This window comes from Myxine glutinosa, chromosome 11 (assembly GCF_964187855.1).
Source record: "Myxine glutinosa chromosome 11, kmMyxGlut1.1, whole genome shotgun sequence".
NCBI classification, from domain to species: Eukaryota; Metazoa; Chordata; class Myxini; order Myxiniformes; family Myxinidae; genus Myxine; species Myxine glutinosa.
In genome coordinates, this window is record NC_136271.1 from 136,894,087 (window position 1) to 136,912,684 (window position 18,598).

Here is an 18,598-nt window from a genome sequence, read left to right on the forward strand (position 1 = left end):
AATGGTTTTCAATTACCTTTGTTTGTTGCTTTTCTATAATCCTGAGCACTATTTTGAGGCCTTCATTGGATTCCTTGACCCAGAAAACATAGGATTAGCATATTTAATTAAGTCTCTAGGTTGACTAGAAGCCGAGGTCGCGCAAAATATGTATTTTATGGTGGCCATTTTCAAAATCCAAAATGGCGGCCATGCAGGTGTCTGTGCAAATGCCAACATTGATTTTCAGATTCTCCATGCTCTGAAGATTCCAAAAATGTACAGATTTGCTAATCCCAAACTTTTGAAAGAAATTATATTTGTTAACATAGTGAACCTGACTATCTTCATCACTGTCCTGAGTGTCATTTTCGCAAAGGTGTCTACGCAAATGTAAACATTAATTTTTGGATTCCTCATGCTCTGAATATTCCAAAAATGTATAGTTTTGCTAATCTACCAAAATTTTGAACGAAATTATATTTGTTAACATAGTGAACCTGACTATCCCACACATCTCCCGATGTCCCTGCTCTCAAATGTTGTGCTGGTGTGCTTCCTCCCCTTCTCTCCCCATCTTGTCGACCGCTCCCCTTTTTATATACTTTGTTTGCTTGTTTGTTTGATAAATGTTAGCTCTTTCACGAGCCTCGACTCTGTTTCAAAAAAAAAAAAAATAATCATGCTTATTCTAACATGCAATATGAAATAGCTATTCTAATCTCTGCCCCATTTACCTCCTTGACCAGATCTGTAACAATATTACAATGTTCAAATTCATCTATGTTATTTTATTATAATCTTCATGTTTTGGATTCTAAAAGTCTTGTTTTCTGTGCAGGTAATATTCATAACCGAGTACATGTCCTCAGGGAGCCTCAAACAATTCCTTAAAAAAACAAAGAAGAATCACAAAACGATGAATGAGAAGGTAAGTTTGTTTTGCCTTCGTCGTAAACATGTAAATGTGCCGATTTTTAATGTGACAAATGGACAGACTGGCTTTGTACTGGAAACACGAAATCAGTTACTCCCACATTTTTTTGCCTTTGCCCTTCCACCTCCTCCCTCGCTATCCTTGGGCTTGCATATCATCATCATCATCATCATCACCATTGCCCCACATTTATTTCCGTACTCCCTCTACTTTTTCTTCTGATGCATCTTTGTCTGAATGGATAAATTTTTGGTTGTCCGTTGACTGCCTGCCACTTCAACTTTCTGATGCCACCACCACTCTTCCACCTGACCTCCTTTCTCAGGCATGGAAGCGATGGTGTACCCAGATTATTTCAGCCCTTAGGTACGTTTTATGTGTCATCAATTTCCTGTCTTCATATTTGAATCTTACCTTTTATGTTTCTGAAAAAGTTTCTAATTTTCTTAGTTAAAATTATTTTATTTTTGCTTATTTTTCTTGATTTCTTTTTTAATTCTAGCCTTCCATTACATTTAATATTCAGTGTTTCCTATAGTTGTTCCCTCTCTCTTTTTTTTTTCCTCCAAATAAAGCAATTTTTAAAATAGTCATGACTTCTGATATGAAGTTTTGAATTTACACGTTGTATTAGTATAGCCTGGTGTTGGGCAAGCGGCTAGGGTGCCGGCTTAGGATCCAAGGATCCTGGGTTCGAATCCCGGTCGATCGCTGAATTAACACCAGGGGGGTTGACTCAGCCTGCCATCCTTCCGAGGTCGGCTAATTGAGTACCAGTTCACTGGTAATTCCCTGCTTGTCGTAAAAAGGCGACAAAAAGGGTTGGCGGCAGGAAGGGCATCCGGCCGTAAAACATTGCTTCAAAAAGGGGACCAAAAAACAACCACGGTCCCCGAAAAAGGCCAATCCCCGCTTTGCAGGGAAAAATGGCCTCTAAAGGTGGGTTTTTTTGGGGGTTTTTTTTATTAGTATAATTGCTATGCATTTGAATATTGTCCCCTGGTGTTTCTTGTTAAAATAATTTTTAAATTCAATCACATCTGGTCCACACACTTCCTGTAAATTCTTACTGGTCCTGTCTATTCCACAGTTATTTGCACTCCTTCGAGCCCCCAATCATTCATGGGAACCTGACTTGCGATACAATTTTTATGCAACACAACGGTCTCATCAAGATTGGTTCTGGTGAGTGACCGACATACAGGCACTGATAGTCAATGGCTTTCTTTATACTTGACCATGGAAGAGGGTTGAGGCAGTTCATGACTAATCTGCAGACTTCCCTGAAAAGACAGAAAATAACACTCAGCTGTTATAATAACTTTTTTGGCCACCTCTGGCTCATCCTTAAAACATTCCACTAACAGTATTTGACCATGTCATGTGGTTCCTATTTCCACCTGCAGTCTTTTACACTTTTGCTGTTCTTTTGTTGGCCCGGCTCCTTTCTACCTGTTCCCACCACTCCATAGTTAGATTGTTGACCTTCCACATTTTGTGATTTGGATGTGTTATGCCTCCGCCCCCAAAGGTGGCCGGAGGCATTATGTTTTCGGGTTGTCCGTTCCATCCGTCCGTATAGGCTAAACCTCGTTTTTCTCAGCAACCACATGGCCAATTGAGATGAAACTTTCAGGGTAGAAGTGACACCCATGCAGAATGTTTTTATGATAATTGTGAGGTCATAGGTCACATGGTATGGCAGCAATCTTGGATTAAATGCAAATAATGAAAAAATATTTCTCAGAAACCGCTGAATGGAAAAATTTGAAACTTTGCACATTGTCAAGTACTCTTAATGGGGAACAAAAGTATGATGATGATTGATGACATCATAGGTGAAGTGGTATACCAGCCAAAAATGTTTTAATCGAATTCCTTATCCTAAACATCTGAAATTGCATGCACATGATCCATGACCCATTTGTATTGAAATATTAAATTTATGACATCATAGGTCACACGGTTTTGCAGCAATATTGGATTTAACCTGAAAACTTTAAAGAAAAACATCTCCCAAACCACCAAATTGATTGACTCAAAACTTTACATGTGTCATTGACTTGGCATGGCGATTAAAAGTTGATCATGAAAACATAATTGGTCACCTGGTGTGGCAGCCATATTGGACTGAAGGAAAATGTAAAAAAATTGTATCTGAAACCGCTTACCCTATCAATGCGAAATTTTACAAATATCTAACACCATTGTTGCATATAGTTTGAAAATGATGATATCATAGGTCATGTGGTTTGGAAGGCATCTTAGATAGAAAAATGAATGTTATCCGATCAACACAACACTTCACAAACGTGTCCCCTACCCATACATATGCAGAGTTTACATTTTAAAGGCTACATGTCATATGTCATGTGGTTATGGCAGCCATATTAGCTTGAAAACCGATATTTTTTTTAAAAATCCCTTCTTTTAAACCGCTTCACAGATCGATGTGAAACCTGTCATGGCTGATGAAAATGGGATACTTGAAAATGGCTGAGGGGATTTAAATTCCATCTTGTTTATTTTTAGGACAGTGAACAAGGGCCATCTACCCGTTGTGGGTATATGCAGAGGCATATTGGCGACACAGTCGCATTGCTCTAGTTTTTTCATGAGATGCAATTGCCTAATGCAAAACATCTCTTTGATACCATGTTGTCTTTAAAATATGTGGCTTATTTCCTTGTTCTTGCATGCCATCTTTACATGCAGATGACTTACTTCTTTTCGTGTGACACTACCTGTCTTTATACCAAAGTGCCTTCCCTCTTAAATGAGACATTTTGTCCTTGTGTGACAGTGGCTCCTGATGCCATTCATAACCATGTGAAGACGTATCGAGAGGAACAGAAAAATTTGCACTTTTTTGCTCCAGAGTATGCAAGTAAGCTAATCCATCACTTTAAGGTAGTACATTTCCTCGCCTATTGTTATGCGGAATGACATTGTGCGTAGTCTTGACATGACGATACCTTAAGAACTCACTATGCGACTTAAGTGAACTCACATTGGAACTTCATGCTCATTGCAGCACTGCTTATTTAATTTAGCAAGGTCAAGGTTTGCTTTGGAAAAGTTTCCATTTTGATACTGATGCATGTTGACAAAAAAAAAAATCTTTTTAAATGATGCAGATTGGTCCTTCCAAGTCTTCTTCTGCTTCAGTTATTTTATCTAGATTAAAAAAGGAAACCTTGTTTGTATAAAATGTTCCTCATTCCCATGATGGGCCACTTTCCATAGATATTGTTCCTTTTCTTCTTCTTCTATCTAATGAAAGTGTGGCAGTCATTGTGGGCTTGCGATGCCCAACCGACAAGCTGCAACATCTTTTTTTGCACTATGTCGTTCCTATGAAAGGAGTTTTTGTGTGCCGCATGTGTTGGTCTTTAATTATAAACCATGTTTAATGCAAGGATGCATTTGTGTTCCAGCCCTGACAGATGTGACGACAGCCGTGGATATCTACTCATTTGGAATGTGTGCCCTTGAGGTAAGCAGCTGCTCTTTCTACTCTGTTTGGAAAAATAATAATTGTTTTTAAATTTGTTGTATTCTCAATTTCATTTCTCTCAAATCTTTATTGTGGTTTTGTTTTTGCATAAAATGTCAGGCTTGACAGGACAGTGACTATCCTAGACTTTTTCGATAACATTCTCAGTTTTTACTTTCTGACATGATATACTCATATATGGAGGCCTGTATCACGGGGATGTTTAGGTAACAGGTGTTGTGGCATGTGGCAGATGGCGGTATTGGAGATCCAGGGAAATGGTGATACGGCATGTGTTTCTCAAGACGCAATCACCGGTGCCATTAACAATCTGGAAGATCTACTAACGAGGGTGGGCTATGTTGTGTGTGAAAGGAGGATTTAAGAAAGAGAAAATGGTAGATATTTTGTGCGGTTTGAAGGTGTAATTGGTAAGGTGTTTAGGTGTTTGCGTGTGTGCTTGAGTGAATGTTTGTTTGATTGTACAGTATATTACAGTTTCAGGAGATTTTTATTTTGAAAAAATATAATTTGTAATCGTTATAAATTTTGAGTTTCCCTCAAGTTTCCATTTATAGTTGTCTCATCTCTTCATCCTCAGGAATTTATCCAGAAGTGCTTGAAGCCAATCGCCTCCCAGCGTCCCACTGCACGTGAACTGCTCTTTCATCAGGCCTTGTTTGAAGTCCCTTCGTTAAAGCTCCTTGCTGCACATTGTTTTGTCACGCATGCCCGTGTGTATTGTGGTGGAAGGGAGGGAGAAGCATTAATATTATGGCTGCTTGTGCTTTCTTTTTGTATATATTTTTTATTATTGGCTCATGCCCTTGTTTATTACATTGTGTGTGTCGCTGTCTGCCGGATGTGCAGTGGTAGCATACCTACCTCAGAGCTTTCTAAGCTCTGTCCAATTGCAAATCCAACTACAAACCATCAGGATTGGTGCATCGCCTTCGGGGCCTTGCAACACAGTGTGCCTTTCCTTGTTTTGATGTTAATATGGATGTCTAGCCGTTAGCATTAGCTTGTTGCCGTTAAAGCACGATGTCCTCAAAGATTAGGCGAGTCATCGACTGTATCCTCAACAAATTACAAATTCCTAACGTGGCTCTCACTCGGAAGGTAAATGCAATCCACCTAGTATTATCCTTGCCAGAGACTGCTTTGCTTTGGCAGCACTGGACCTGCCTTCGAGCCTTCTGGACCTGCACTGGAACTTTGTCAAAGCCAGCCTTCATTTTCAATGTATCATTTGTAGTTAAGGAATATGTTTTGCATGCTGCCCTCTGTATGTACCATTAAAGACACATGACTTGAAAAAAATTAATAAGGGAGGGGGCGAGGGGCTGGTGTGGTGTAATTTTGATGTCAATATTTAACAAGATACACTTTGATTAACTTTTTTTTTTAAAGATTACAGCAGATTTTTGTTGTTGTTGTTGTTTGCATTTTGTGTTGTGTAATTTTTGCAGACCTTATGCCTGAAAATGCTGTGGAAGAAATGACAAAGAAGATTGACGTGAATGCTGTCATGGCTGAATCACGATCAGGAGGCCCAGAGAGCAAGCAGTGGAGGTGAAATGTGCTTGATTGTGAATGCTGTATGCACTTGAGTAGCGTCATAATTATTTTTCAAACAGAAGAATTTGGTTCTTTATGGACAAGATGGCAAAATGACCAAACAAATGTAATTACAATTTGTGTTTACCACTCCTCACTGCACCATTTTGTTTCCTTAAGTGGCAAAGTCAAACAAGATTGAGTGGATGGCAGTAGTAGGGACATCTGACATTTCACAATTGCACCAGTTGAGCTTATTTCTACTTTTGCAACAAAATAAGTTTGTTTTTGTCCCCCGTCCCTCCGACAGTCGGAGACGGGACATTAAAATGAGCTCCGTCCGACCGACTGGCCACCGATTGTCCATGTAATCTTGCGTATGCGATATTTCTAAAACCGTTGAACATTCAGCTTTCATATTGCAGATATCTATTCCTCATTACATTATCTCAACCTGATTAGATCACAGCTGTGATTGGCTGAATTATGTTGCCATGGCAACCATCTCAGTAACGTGGCTTGTGTATGCGATATTTCAAAAACTGTTGAACATAGCTTTCATATTGCACAGATCTATTCCTCATTCCACCCAAAAGGCGGGAGACCTATAGAGTATCGGCTCCGTGTTTGTTTTTTTTGTTTGTTTGTTTGCTTAATGGATGGCATCCATCTTTCGCCATGTGCTGTCTGTCTTTGAATGCCATCATCCCATTTGGGAGAGGAAGTGGAAGCTGGCCATTCGTTGGAATGTTCAATTTGATACATGCATCATACCCTAAAAGTAATGTTTTTCAACTCTCCTATTAACCCTTTATCTACTAGCATAAAACTTTTGAGCCATCGTTTATTGATTAATGACCAGCATTCGTCTACATGGAATATAGGGCAAAATCTATAGGCGTCTATAGGGCAAAATGGAGAAGATTGTCATGGGGACCGCAAGGCTAACCCCCGCTCTTGCAGGGAAAATGGCCTTAAAATGCCTGTTGTTGTATTCGTCTACATGTCGTCATGGCCATCATCTCCTTTTATGCACTTGCGCCATTGTGAAATTAGAGCAAGCAATCCCTCGTCAGAAATAGTCAGTGTCACATCACTATTTGCACAAAATATCCTGTAAAGTGCTCATTTTCAAAATGTTTAATTTTTCAAAATATTGTGCACGGCACATAGATAGTACTTCACAGGGCTAAACAGTTGGAAGTCGGATAGCATTAATTAATCGATGGCCATTATAAACGCCATCATGTGTTTCGACGTAGGGCATATGGCCGGTGTGCTATCGATGTTCCAAGTACTTTCCCTGACTTGCTCTACAAAGTGCAACGCACATGGTGGCACTAACAACCCTGCAGCCACTACGGATCGATTGTCCATGGCTGGGATGAGTTGTACTATTCGGCAAAAAACTACAAGCATCACACTGCACTTGTCTCAAAGAATAGTCGCCTTGATTTTTCCTGCGGAACTTTAAGACTTGTGTTGAGCTTCGGGTCCTTTGCACCACCACACCATGGAGATCAGTGCTTTGTTCTGGGGTCATACTGGGCACTGGTCATCATTAACTGCTATGAAATGAGGGGGAAAAAAAAAAAAAAAACTTTAAGTAATGCTCGATATGGCTCGATGTTTATGAAATTTCATCAATATTCAATAAATATCAATTTTTTCGTGCTTTCCTCAAGAAAATGTGAAAGTAGTAGAAATAGTGTTTGGGAATCACACCGTTTGTGTGTGTATATTTTATTTAAATGTGTGTTATTTGTTTCGGTCATCTCGTTGTCACATTTTGGTCTTCTTTTTCTTTTATTACCCTCGCCAGAGGAGAGGGTATTGCGTTTGAGTCCGTTTGTTTGTCTGTTTGTCTGTCTGTTTGTCCGCATAGAATAAATATGATTTTCTCTGCAACCGTTGGTCCGATTGACAGGAAATTTTCACCATAGGTGCAACTCCACCTGTAGAATTTTTTTTTATCATAATTATGACCTCATGGGGCACGTGGTTCAGTCGCCATCTTGGAAAAACCAAAAAACTTTGCACCGCTATATCTCCGATAGCACTGAATAGAAAAAAATTGAGATGTCTCATTGTAAAGAACTCTCCATGTGGAATAAAATGTTAATGATGATGTCATAGGTGCCTCTATTATGATGTCATATTTCGACAAGTACAAAACTTCATCCAATCAAGATGTAATTTCTTGAGCATAATCTAGGAATAAATTAGTTTCGAAAAACTTTTAAGCACATTTCACATTTCTGGGCGTCATTTCTGGGTATCAAAAGCACATTTCCTGTCGGGATGATGATGTCATCGGTCATGTGGTTTGGCCGCCATATTTGTTTTAACACAAAAGCTTTAAAAACCACTGAAAATACATCCTGGCAAGTTTGCAATCTCTGATTGCCCTTTTTCTTGTTGTTGTTTTTTGGTGTGTCACTCCTTTCTTGGGTCATTTGACATGAACTGTAAAGAACAGAAATAAACAAGCATTCTGAGTATTGCGCTGCAATACATGTCCCCTACCGGCAGTCTGTCGTCCGGAAAACTGTTGGGGAAATTACCAAAGTTCAAAGTGCCATAACTTTGTCAAAAATGATCGAAACGTCGTGAAGTTCGAACTTGATCTGTAACTTATCATGAAGAAACCATGTACCAAGTTTGAAATCGTTAGCATTCAGAGTTTAGAAAAAAAATTCCAGAAAACTGTTCTTTGCGTGACGGAGGGACGGAGTGCAAACCTATAGTCCCCTCCGGTGTACACCGGTAGGAGACTAATAAAACTTGAAGAGCAGTTCATAAATAGGAGAATCCATAATCTCCAAAAAGTCAAATGCAATAACAGAATTAACTTCTTTCATTTTCTTTTTTGTCAAAAAATTTGACTTTGAACATTGGTATTTTTTTACGAAACCTTGACTTGGTTGTAATTCTACATTCTTCATTCTGCACTCTTCATAGTCAAAGTGATTATCATGTTGTATTAGTTGTCATCCTTTGCACGGCTTTCCTGCACTGTTGTATGCCTGACAAACTATACTGGTCCATACCTACTCGTGTGTATTACATACTAGCAAAGGTATCTGACGTGGCCGGGCAACACAGTGCCGCTTTGTGACGGGAATATTAAGAGTGGGGGGAAGGGGGAGGGAGGATAGAAAGTAGGGAGGGAGGATAGAAAGTAGGGAGAGAGGAGAAGAGGGTATGGAGAGGAGAAGAGGGGGATATAGAGGCAAAGGGGGAGATAGAGGGGAGAGGAAGTGGTGGAGGTGGGTAGCGAGGGAGAGAGAGGAAGAGGAATAAGGAGGAGGAAGAGAAGGGGGGGTCAGCAAAGCCTCACCACATGTCGCTATACTGTACACTCTGAGAGGGAGGGAAGGTGTGAGGGGAATGGAGAGGGGAGCATGGGGAGAAAGGGAGAGAGAGGAGTAAGGAAGGGGAGGGTAGAGCCAAGAAGGGAAAGAGGGGGGTTGAAAATCCAGCAGATGTGACACCCAGTTTAACTTCCATCTGTGGGATGGCACACACATTGATGAATCACCCTGCCTGTGGAACACCAGAATGATAATTTATAGCTGGGTCGGGATTCAAACCCAGGCTAGATGGCTTATCGCGAGTGTACATTCCTCTTGGCCATCGTGCTTCTTGTACCGTTGCTTTTAATCCTCTATTTTATTTTGCCTTCCTAAATCCTGGGATGTCCCCACAGAGTTGCGAGCTGCCATATCGCCATGGAAGCACTTAAGCAAGCACTCCAACGAAACGGTTGAAGAATAACACGTTTATTTTATCACCTTAACATTGTCCTTAACATTCATAATTTAAATTTCAAAAACGACGTCCACTATGATAAAAAGTCAATGGCACTGATTTTGACTATCGCCTTAGCTTACATACATCAGTTGATAAACGGCTTGCTTGTATGGCATTATTTCACAAGGCTCGATATACACCACACAGCCAGACATAACAGCACCAAACGAAGGAGCCTTTATGTAATCTGTAATACTATATTGATTTCCCGCTCCCTTTTAAAAATCCGAGAACTTTGTTTATATACTTTAATAATTCCGTTAGAGTAGATCAGGTTTCCAACGCAAGGCACGTCTTAAATATTTTTGTTGCACTCGATGAAACCAGCACAATGAACCGAGTTAATTTCGGCACATTCCTTGATCTTTTCATCACTCAATAGAATTCTCCAAACAGTCGAAAAAGTTGTTTAATGCTTTCGCAATGTCACATTTTCTTGTGAAAATATGGAGGAGTGATCTTGCTTGCTTAAAGTAAATAGGTATATATGCTTAGTTATAAGAATTGCTAATGTCTTCAATTGTCACATTTCACTCCAGATTTCGACACTTTATTGTATGGAATCCGATCCTCAAATCTGAATCCAGGTTTTGATGATAAACTTTAATCAGGCTGTGAAAGTAGATCGTGTTTCCGAGGTAAGGCATGTCTGAATAGGCCGAAACAAAATGGCGGCGCAAAAATCCAGCGATGTGGCTGAGGGCTGACCAAGATGGTGCACCACGATTTTGTAAGGCTTATTATTATTTTTTGTTATTGTTATGAGCACCCCGTTAAGCATCTTCAAAAGGGGTGTTTTAACATACCCAAACACCCAGTTTTCATACATGCGCTCCCTTGCAGTTCGATAAGTATACATGCAAAGTTTGGGGTCACTATGTTTCATGGTTTTGGAGTTATGGATGTGACACACACTCAGACACACACACTCTTTTATTATTATAAATGTCCTCGTGATTTAACCATCCCTCACATTTATGAACACTGTGCCTTAATCTCACTTTCACCTTCATTTGTGGGCCTTTGTCTTCCTCTTAGGTTTTGCCAGCTTTCTACTTTGGAGATGGACAAGTTTCTGGAAGATGTAAAGTGAGAGATCCACCACCCATTGTGCTTTCCTTTGATTTAAATGTTCGTTCCACTTTGTTTAATTTTGCATTTAAATGATGATTCGTGTGTTGGAACCTGTTGCACCAAGTTCTACAAGATTAATTTTAACATTTGCTTTGGATGTCATTGACGATGCAAGCCTGCCTTTCCCATTCAACCTTTTGCCTTGCGTACACACACACTGCTTGTCGTTTATCTCCTTTTCTGTGCACACACCTCAGTTCTTTCCTTCGTAGGTGCACACCCCTCGCATCTTGTTCTTGTTTCAGAAATGGAATTTATCCGCTAACGGCTTTTGGTCCTGCATGGCCTGCCCACACTGTGCGGTCCCACACGCAGTCTCCTGAGACTACTGAGCTGGTGAAGAGTCCGACACCTGAACCAGTGGAAATGGAGACGCGAAAGGTCACATGTGTTGGATCGCTTTATGATTGTCTTTGTCGTCATGTCACTTGTAAGGGTATTCTTAGCAAGTTATAAATAATCTGGGTCCGAAAAGTAAACTCAACTACCCAACTCCCCCTTTCTTTGTTACTTTCTGAACATTCCTTGCATTCCGCTTCCACTCCGCACACCATAAAGCCATTCTTCAGCTGCCTCCTGGCATTGAGCTTTTTGATTGTAAATAAACCTTTCAACTCTTGTGCTTTTCCTCCTGCTGCAGGTGATTCATGTACAATGCAGTGTTGAGGTATCTGAAGAAGGAAGCAAGCGACATGTGAGTTATTGGACGATGTTATCCTCTCTTTATTAGCCTACCACTTAGAATCCCCCTTATCACTTGCCCCTCGCTTAAGAAATTTATTTGTAGGCTTCCCCAGATCTGTGCCTCGTCACAATCCTGTCTCTGAGCTCTGCAGGCAGTTCCTTCGACCTCATGGCTTGGTTTTTGCTCTGATATGCATTGTCAGCTGTGAGACCTTATATAGACAGGTGTGTGCCTTTCCAAATAATGTCCAATCAATTGAATTTACCACAGGTGGACTCCAATCAAGGTGCAGAAACATCTCAAAGATGATCAAGTGAAATGGGAGGCACCTGACCTAAATTTCAAGTGTCATAGCAAAGGGTCTGAATACTTATGTCAATGTGATATTTCAGTTTTTTTATTTTTAATAAATTTGCAAAACGTTCTAAAATCCTGTTTTCTCTTTGTCATTATGGGGTATTGAGTGTAGATTGATGAGGGAAAAAATGAATTTAAACGATTTCAGCATAAGGCTGCAACATAACAAATGTGAAAAAAGTGAAGGGGTCTGAATACTTTCTGAATGCACTGTACATACATATTTATATATATATATATATATATATATATATATATATATATACATATATATGTGCATGAATACTTGCATTTGTTCTGGTGTAGATTTGGATAGCCTGTAAAGTCCCATGATGTTACCCTCATCGCATGGGCATCGGCTTGGTCTGTCCGAGTTGTACTCAGAGTGAGATAGCAAGGTAAATATGATGGCCAGAAATGTTAATGATGCAATATCCACAAGCAAATAATAATCTGAGGGTAATTAGTTCTGACAGTCTAATGGTTATTTCTGTGCTCTGTTTCAGTCGGCTTTGTACACCATTTAAGTACTCTGGTGGCTGACATTAATGACCAAGTATCTTTGTAAGCACTCAAATTTGCAGCCTTGGCGAAATTTTTGCCCGATTTTTTTTTTTTTTTGCAGCTTACAATGATGCTCAAGTTGGAAGACAAGCTGAACAGACAATTAAGCTGTGACCTCCAACCGGGTGAGATATTGCCGGCATGATTCATGTTTTATTTTTTGTTTTTATTCATTTGTGGAGGTTGTGGTCATTTATGTGTACAGAATGTTGGCCTTGAATGGCAACCAGGCTATAAACTGTCAGATTGGTGTCTTGCAGGCAGGGCGTTGCATCACAAAGTGCACCGTTCCTCAGATGGACGTAAAGCTGGGCGTCCCATCTGTTTGCATTAGTGAGTGAGCATTTAGAGACGCCACCGTGTTCTTCACGAGGAGTTGGCGAGTTGTAGCCTGCGCCCTGAACAAATTAAAAATTCTTGCACAGATCGGCTCCAGCCAATCATCAGGCCTCTGACCAGCCTGTTGCTGAAAGACTTGGGCCAAATACTTTCCTCGGCTGACCTTACAAGATCCTGGGAATAATTGCATCCATTAAAGGATGCCTGGTGTTGGGCTAGCCTGGTGTTGGGCTAGCGGCTAGGGTGCCGGCTTAGGATCCCAGGATCCTGGGTTCGAATCCCGGTCGATCGCTGAATTAACGCCAGGGGGGTTGACTCAGCCTGTCATCCTTCCGAGGTCGGCTAATTGAGTACCAGTTCACTGGTAATTCCCTGTTTGTCGCTAAAGGCGGCAAAAAGGGTTGGCGTCAGGAAGGGCATCCGGCCGTAAAACATTGCTTCAAAAAGGGGACCAAAAAAACAAGAACAACCACGGTTCCCGAAAAAGGCCAACCCCTGCTTGCGGGGAAAAATGGCCTCTAAAGGTGGTTATTAAAGGAGGATTTGCAGATATGTTAATCTCTGCCTGTTTATATTGTATAACGAGTTGCGTTTGCACAAGGTGCTATAAAAATAATAGCATGGAAATTGTAACTTGTTGTCTTGTGACCTGAATAGCCTTTTGCTCAACATCAATGGAAATGTAATAATTGTGCTTCCCAACAGATGACACATCGCAGATCCTTGTGGCAGAATTGGTGCAGTTTGGGTTCGTCAGCGAGGTAGGATGGAGAAGATGCTTTCGAGATTAAGATCATCTAAAGGAGGGTTACCGAAGTTGGTGGAAAGTTTCCTCTTTGAAACGATTAAGGGTTTAATTGCAATCTCAATCCTAGTTTAGCAATGCATTTCTTTCCCTTTGAGTCAATCTTCATGTAAGCAAGAAGAAAAATGAAATGACCATGATGCAGAAATTAATTAATTAGTAGTAGGATCGCTCATTTGTCATTTATTGAAGTAACGCACCTCAGGATTTATTGAAGTAACACACCGACACGAAATCGCTGGAGGCATTATCTTTTCGGGTTGTCCTTCCATCCATCCATCCGTCCGTCCATCAGTGATTTTAGTTGCCGCGATAACTTAAGAAAGGCCGATGTCAAACTTGGTGCAGGATGTATGTATAATAAGGTAAAGATTAACTTGTTTGATTTTTGGGACAAGAGGTCAAAGGTCAGAGTCTGTAATAGGTTAATAACTTGAGAATGGCTGAAGGGATCCAAGTCAAACTTGGTACACATATGTATAATGATGTAAAGATGAACTGAATAGATTTTTTTGGTCAAGAGGCCATGTTCAGTAAAAATTGTTACCGGGCCAACTTGTGAACCAGTGATGGGAATTTTAACAAACGTGATATAGTTTGATGTGTACACACCCTTGTGTACTTGAAGGACAAGTTCTGGTGTGCGATAGAGAAGCTGATGGAAAACGTGAAAGATGAGGAAGTTGTTGTGGTAGGAGGAGACCTAAATGGACATGTGGGAAGGAGTATGGACGGTTTTGACGGAGTTCATGGGGGTTACGGATATGGTGTGAGAAATGGAGAAGGTGAAAGGATTTTGGAGTTTGCTGATGGAGCTGATTTGTTGATTTGTAATACTCAGTTCCAGAAAGAGGATAATAAGCTTGTTACATACACGTCAGGTGGGTCGACGACAACCGTTGACTACCTGATGGTGCGTAGGCGAGATAGGGGGCACCTCCGGGACACAAAGGTGATCCCGGGGGAGGAGGCTGTTTCACAGCACCACTTGGTTGTCTGCGACGTAAGGGTGAAAGGTGCGAGGAGAGCTCGGCGGGTGAAGTACCAACCGAGAATGAAGGTGTGGAGGTTGAAAGCGGTGACAGTAAGGGAGGCATTAAAAGAGAGGCTGAGTAGGGTCGAGGATGATGTGGTTGAGCTTGAAAGTGGATGGATGTCAATGAAAGCTAGTCTGTTGGGAGCCGTTGGTGAGGTATGTGGATGGACAAAAGGACCACCGAGGCACTCGGAAACATGGTGGTGGGACGATGAAGTTGGAAAGAGGATTGACGTGAAGAGGAAGAAGTTCAAGGAGTGGCAGAAGGCGAAGGGTACGGGAGCAGAAACAGCAGAGCATGAAAGTTATAAGGCAGCCAGGAAGGCTGCAAAGAAAGAGGTAGCAAAGGCGCAGGAGGCATGTAGGAAAATGTTCGGAGAACGCTTGGATTCGGAAGAGGGTCAGAGAGCGGTATTCAGGATTGCAAAGCAGATAGCAAAAGAGAGGTGTGATGTGATGGGGGTGAGTTGCTTGAAGGATGAAGTGGGACAAATCGTTGTCGACCCAGATGGAATTAAAGGAAGATGGAAAAGATATATGGAAATGCTGTTGAATACAGAGAATGAATGGGATGGCAACATAGAGAGTAACCCAGTTTTAGGACCGGCAGAGAAGATAACTGAGAAGGAAGTTGAGGAAGCGATAAAAGCAATGAAGGGTAGAAAAGCGGGACGGCCAACGGGAGTTGTGGGAGATATGTTGAAGGCAGCGGGAAATTGGGGTGTGAAGAGAATGACAGAGATCTGTAATCTGGCGGTGAAAGAAGGCCGCATTCCAATGGATTGGGAACTGAGTACCCTCGTCCCTCTATACAAGGGGAAAGGTGACCCTCTGGAGTGTGGCTCGTACCGAGCGATAAAGTTATTGGAGCATGGAATGAAAGTCTTGGAAAGGGTGTTGGAGAGGAGGATAAGGAAGAAAGTGAAGATCGACGAAATGCAGTTTGGAATCATGCCAGGAAGAGGAACGACAGACGCACTTTTCATTGTGAGGCAGTTGCAGGAGAAGTGCATGGAGAAGAGGAAGAAGTTGTTTCTTGGGTTTGTTGATCTGGAGAAAGCATTCGATAGGGTACCATGCAAAGTATTGACATGGGCATTGAGGAAGTTAGGAGTGGAGGAATGGTTGATCAGAGTGGTGATGGCAATGTACAAAAGAGCGCGCACAGCTGTAAGGACGAAGGACGGGAACAGTGGTGAGTTTGAGGTGAAGGTGGGAATGCATCAGGGGTCGGTACTAAGTCCACTACTATTTGTAGCTGTGATGGAGGTGCTGGCTCAGAACGTAAAGGAGGGTTTACCGTGGGAGTTGTTGTATGCAGATGATCTGGTGTTGATTGCGGAAAGTATGGATGGACTGAAGGAAAAGATGAACACGTGGAAGGAATGTATGGAGACAAAAGGTCTGAAGGTGAATATCGGAAAGACGAAGGTGATGGCAAGTGGTAAAGCATGTGGTGAGGTGGAAAGAACTGGGAAGTGGCCCTGTGCTGTGTGTAGGAAGGGTGTCGGAGTGAACTTCATTCAATGTACAATGTGCGCTGAGTGGGTTCATCAAAAATGTAGTGGTCTGAGAGGGTCATTAACCAGTGTGGCAGCTACATTCAAGTGTAAGGTGTGCTCAGAGGGAGCTGCAGATGGAGGAGATGTTGAGTTGGATCTTGGAGACGGCGTGAAGCTGGAAGGTGTGAAAACATTTTGCTACCTCGGAGACATGCTGAATGGAGAAGGTGGATCAGACTCGGCAACGGTTGCTCGAGTGAGATGTGCATGGAAGAAGTTTCGGGAACTGAGTGGCGTGCTGATGAGGAGGAGAGTGTCGCTGAAGCTGAAGGGAAAGGTGTATGCTGCATGTGTGAGAAGTGTTATGATTTATGGGATCGAGACATGGGTAATGAACGTAGAGCAGCAACGAAGGTTGGAAAGGGTGGAAATGCGAATGGTTCGACGGATGTGCGGAGTATCGTTGAGAGAGAGGAAGACAAATGATGAATTGTGAAAGATGATGGGAATAGAGCCTGTGATTGATGCTGTGAAGAGGAACAGGTTGAGATGGTTTGGTCATGTGTTGAGGAAGGATGAAAGTGACTGGTTGAGAAGAGTGATGGAAATGAATGTAGAAGGAAGCAGAGGACGCGGAAGACCGAGAAAGACTTGGCTAAAGATGGTGGAAGAAGAAATGCGGCAAGGGGGTTAACAAGGAGAGATGCAGAAAATAGGGCAAAATGGAGAAGATTGTCATGGGGACCGCAAGGCTATCCCCCGCTCTTGCAGGGAAAATGGCCTTTGAAAATGCATGTTGTTGTTGTTGTTGTTGTTTGTGTACACACCCGGTGTGTACCCCAGTTTAGAATAGGTACACCGTATCCCTGCGTGTCGTAAGAGGCAACTAAAAGGGTTGGCATCAGGAAGGGCATCCGGCCATAAAAACATTGCCTCAAAAAGAGAACCATGACAATTACAACTACATATGGGCAGGGTACAGCCCGAAGTACCCTATGGGGGACCCCACTCCCTCTCGTCAAAACTCAAGGTGGGGAACCCGATCGAAGAAAAGGTGGAAATCACTCCATTTATGGCGACGAAACGTCTGATGCCCGACGTGGAGATCGGTTTCTGAGGTTTGGGACATGGAATGTAGGGACAATGACAGTGAGATCAGGAGAAGTGGTGGAAGTATTGGTCAGAAGAAGAGTGGACAAATGTTGTGTGCAGGAGATGAGATGGAAAGGAAGTGGTGTGAGAATGGTGAAGAGTAGGCAGGGACAGAAATACAAGTTTGTGTGGCAAGGGTGCCCGGAGGGCGTGAATGGTGTTGGTGTTCTGTTTTCTGAGGAGTTTGTACACAGTGTGGTGAGTGTGACTAGAGTGAGTGAAAGGTTGATGACGGTGAAAATGATGATTGGAAAGCTCTTGGTGAACGTCATCTTGGGATATGCTCCGCAGGTTGGTCGGAGCGATGAAGAGAAGGACAAGTTCTTGTGTGCAATAGAGAAGCTGATGGAAAACGTGAAAGATGAGGATGTTGTTGTGGTAGGAGGAGACCTGAATGGACACGTGGGAAGGAGTATGGACGGTTTTGAGGGAGTTCATGGGGGTTACGGATATGGTGTGAGAAATGGAGAAGGTGAAAGGATTTTGGAGTTTGCTGATGGAGCTGGTTTGTTGATTTGTAATACTCAGTTCCAGAAAGAGGATAATAAGCTTGTTACATACACGTCAGGTGGGGCGACGACAACCGTTGACTACCTGCTGGTGCGGAGGCGAGATAGGGTGCACCTCCGGGACACAAAGGTGATCCCGGGGGAGGAGGCTGTTTCACAGCACCACTTGGTTGTCTGCGACATAAGGGTGAAAGGTGCGAGGTGAGCTTGGCGGGTGAAGTACCAACCGAGAATGAAGGTGTGGAGGTTGAAAGCGGTGACAGTGATGGAGGCATTTCAAGGGAGGCTGAGTATGGTAGAGGATGATGTGGTTGAGCTTGAAAGTGGTTGGATGTCAATGAAAGATAGTCTGTTGGGAGCCGTTGGTGAGGTATGTGGATGGACAAAAGGACCACTGAGGCACTCTGAAACATGGTGGTGGGGATGATGAAGTTGGAAAGAAGATTGATGAGAAGAGGAAGAAGTTCAAGGAGTGGCAGAAGGCGAAGGGTATGGGGGCAGAAAAGGCAGAGCATGAAAGTTATAAGGCAGCCAAGAAGGCTGCAAAGGAAGAGGTAGCAAAGGCACAGGAGGCATGTAGGAAAATGTTCGGAGAACGCTTGGATTTGGAAGAGGGTCAGAGAGCGGTATTCAGGATTGCAAGCAGATAGCAAAAGAGGTGTGATGTGATGGGGGTGAGTTGCTTGAAGGATGAAGTGGGACAAATCGTTGTGGACCCAGATGGAATTAA

At 42.3% G+C, this 18,598-nt stretch overlaps 2 protein-coding genes across 3 annotated transcripts in view; one reads left to right on the top strand and one right to left on the bottom strand.

The window, feature by feature from the left end:
• The window catches only part of NRBP1 (nuclear receptor binding protein 1), a 34,367-nt gene that overhangs the window by 11,959 nt on the left and 3,810 nt on the right, over positions 1 to 18,598 (top strand). Inside the window, exons 4-16 of the mRNA XM_068130960.2 lie at positions 821 to 910; positions 1,242 to 1,282; positions 2,007 to 2,101; positions 3,720 to 3,803; positions 4,354 to 4,412; positions 4,666 to 4,764; positions 5,014 to 5,146; positions 5,885 to 5,987; positions 10,824 to 10,874; positions 11,165 to 11,300; positions 11,560 to 11,613; positions 12,587 to 12,650; positions 13,570 to 13,625. Of these exons, the coding sequence (XP_067987061.1) occupies positions 821 to 910; positions 1,242 to 1,282; positions 2,007 to 2,101; positions 3,720 to 3,803; positions 4,354 to 4,412; positions 4,666 to 4,764; positions 5,014 to 5,146; positions 5,885 to 5,987; positions 10,824 to 10,874; positions 11,165 to 11,300; positions 11,560 to 11,613; positions 12,587 to 12,650; positions 13,570 to 13,625 (1,065 nt within the window). The remainder of the gene's footprint in view (positions 1 to 820; positions 911 to 1,241; positions 1,283 to 2,006; positions 2,102 to 3,719; positions 3,804 to 4,353; positions 4,413 to 4,665; positions 4,765 to 5,013; positions 5,147 to 5,884; positions 5,988 to 10,823; positions 10,875 to 11,164; positions 11,301 to 11,559; positions 11,614 to 12,586; positions 12,651 to 13,569; positions 13,626 to 18,598) is intronic.
• LOC137436819 (mucosa-associated lymphoid tissue lymphoma translocation protein 1 homolog) overlaps positions 7,506 to 18,598 on the bottom strand; it is an 84,495-nt gene continuing 73,402 nt past the window's right edge. The window contains exon 18 of one of the 2 annotated variants that reach the window (XR_010986371.2): positions 7,506 to 7,540. Coding sequence is in view for 1 of the 2 variants with exons in the window: in XM_068130959.2 (XP_067987060.1) it covers positions 8,409 to 8,438 (30 nt within the window). In the remaining variant the exon portion in view is untranslated. Of the gene's footprint in view, positions 7,541 to 8,273; positions 8,439 to 18,598 lie in introns of those variants that run through there. The other variant, XM_068130959.2, reaches the window with a different exon arrangement.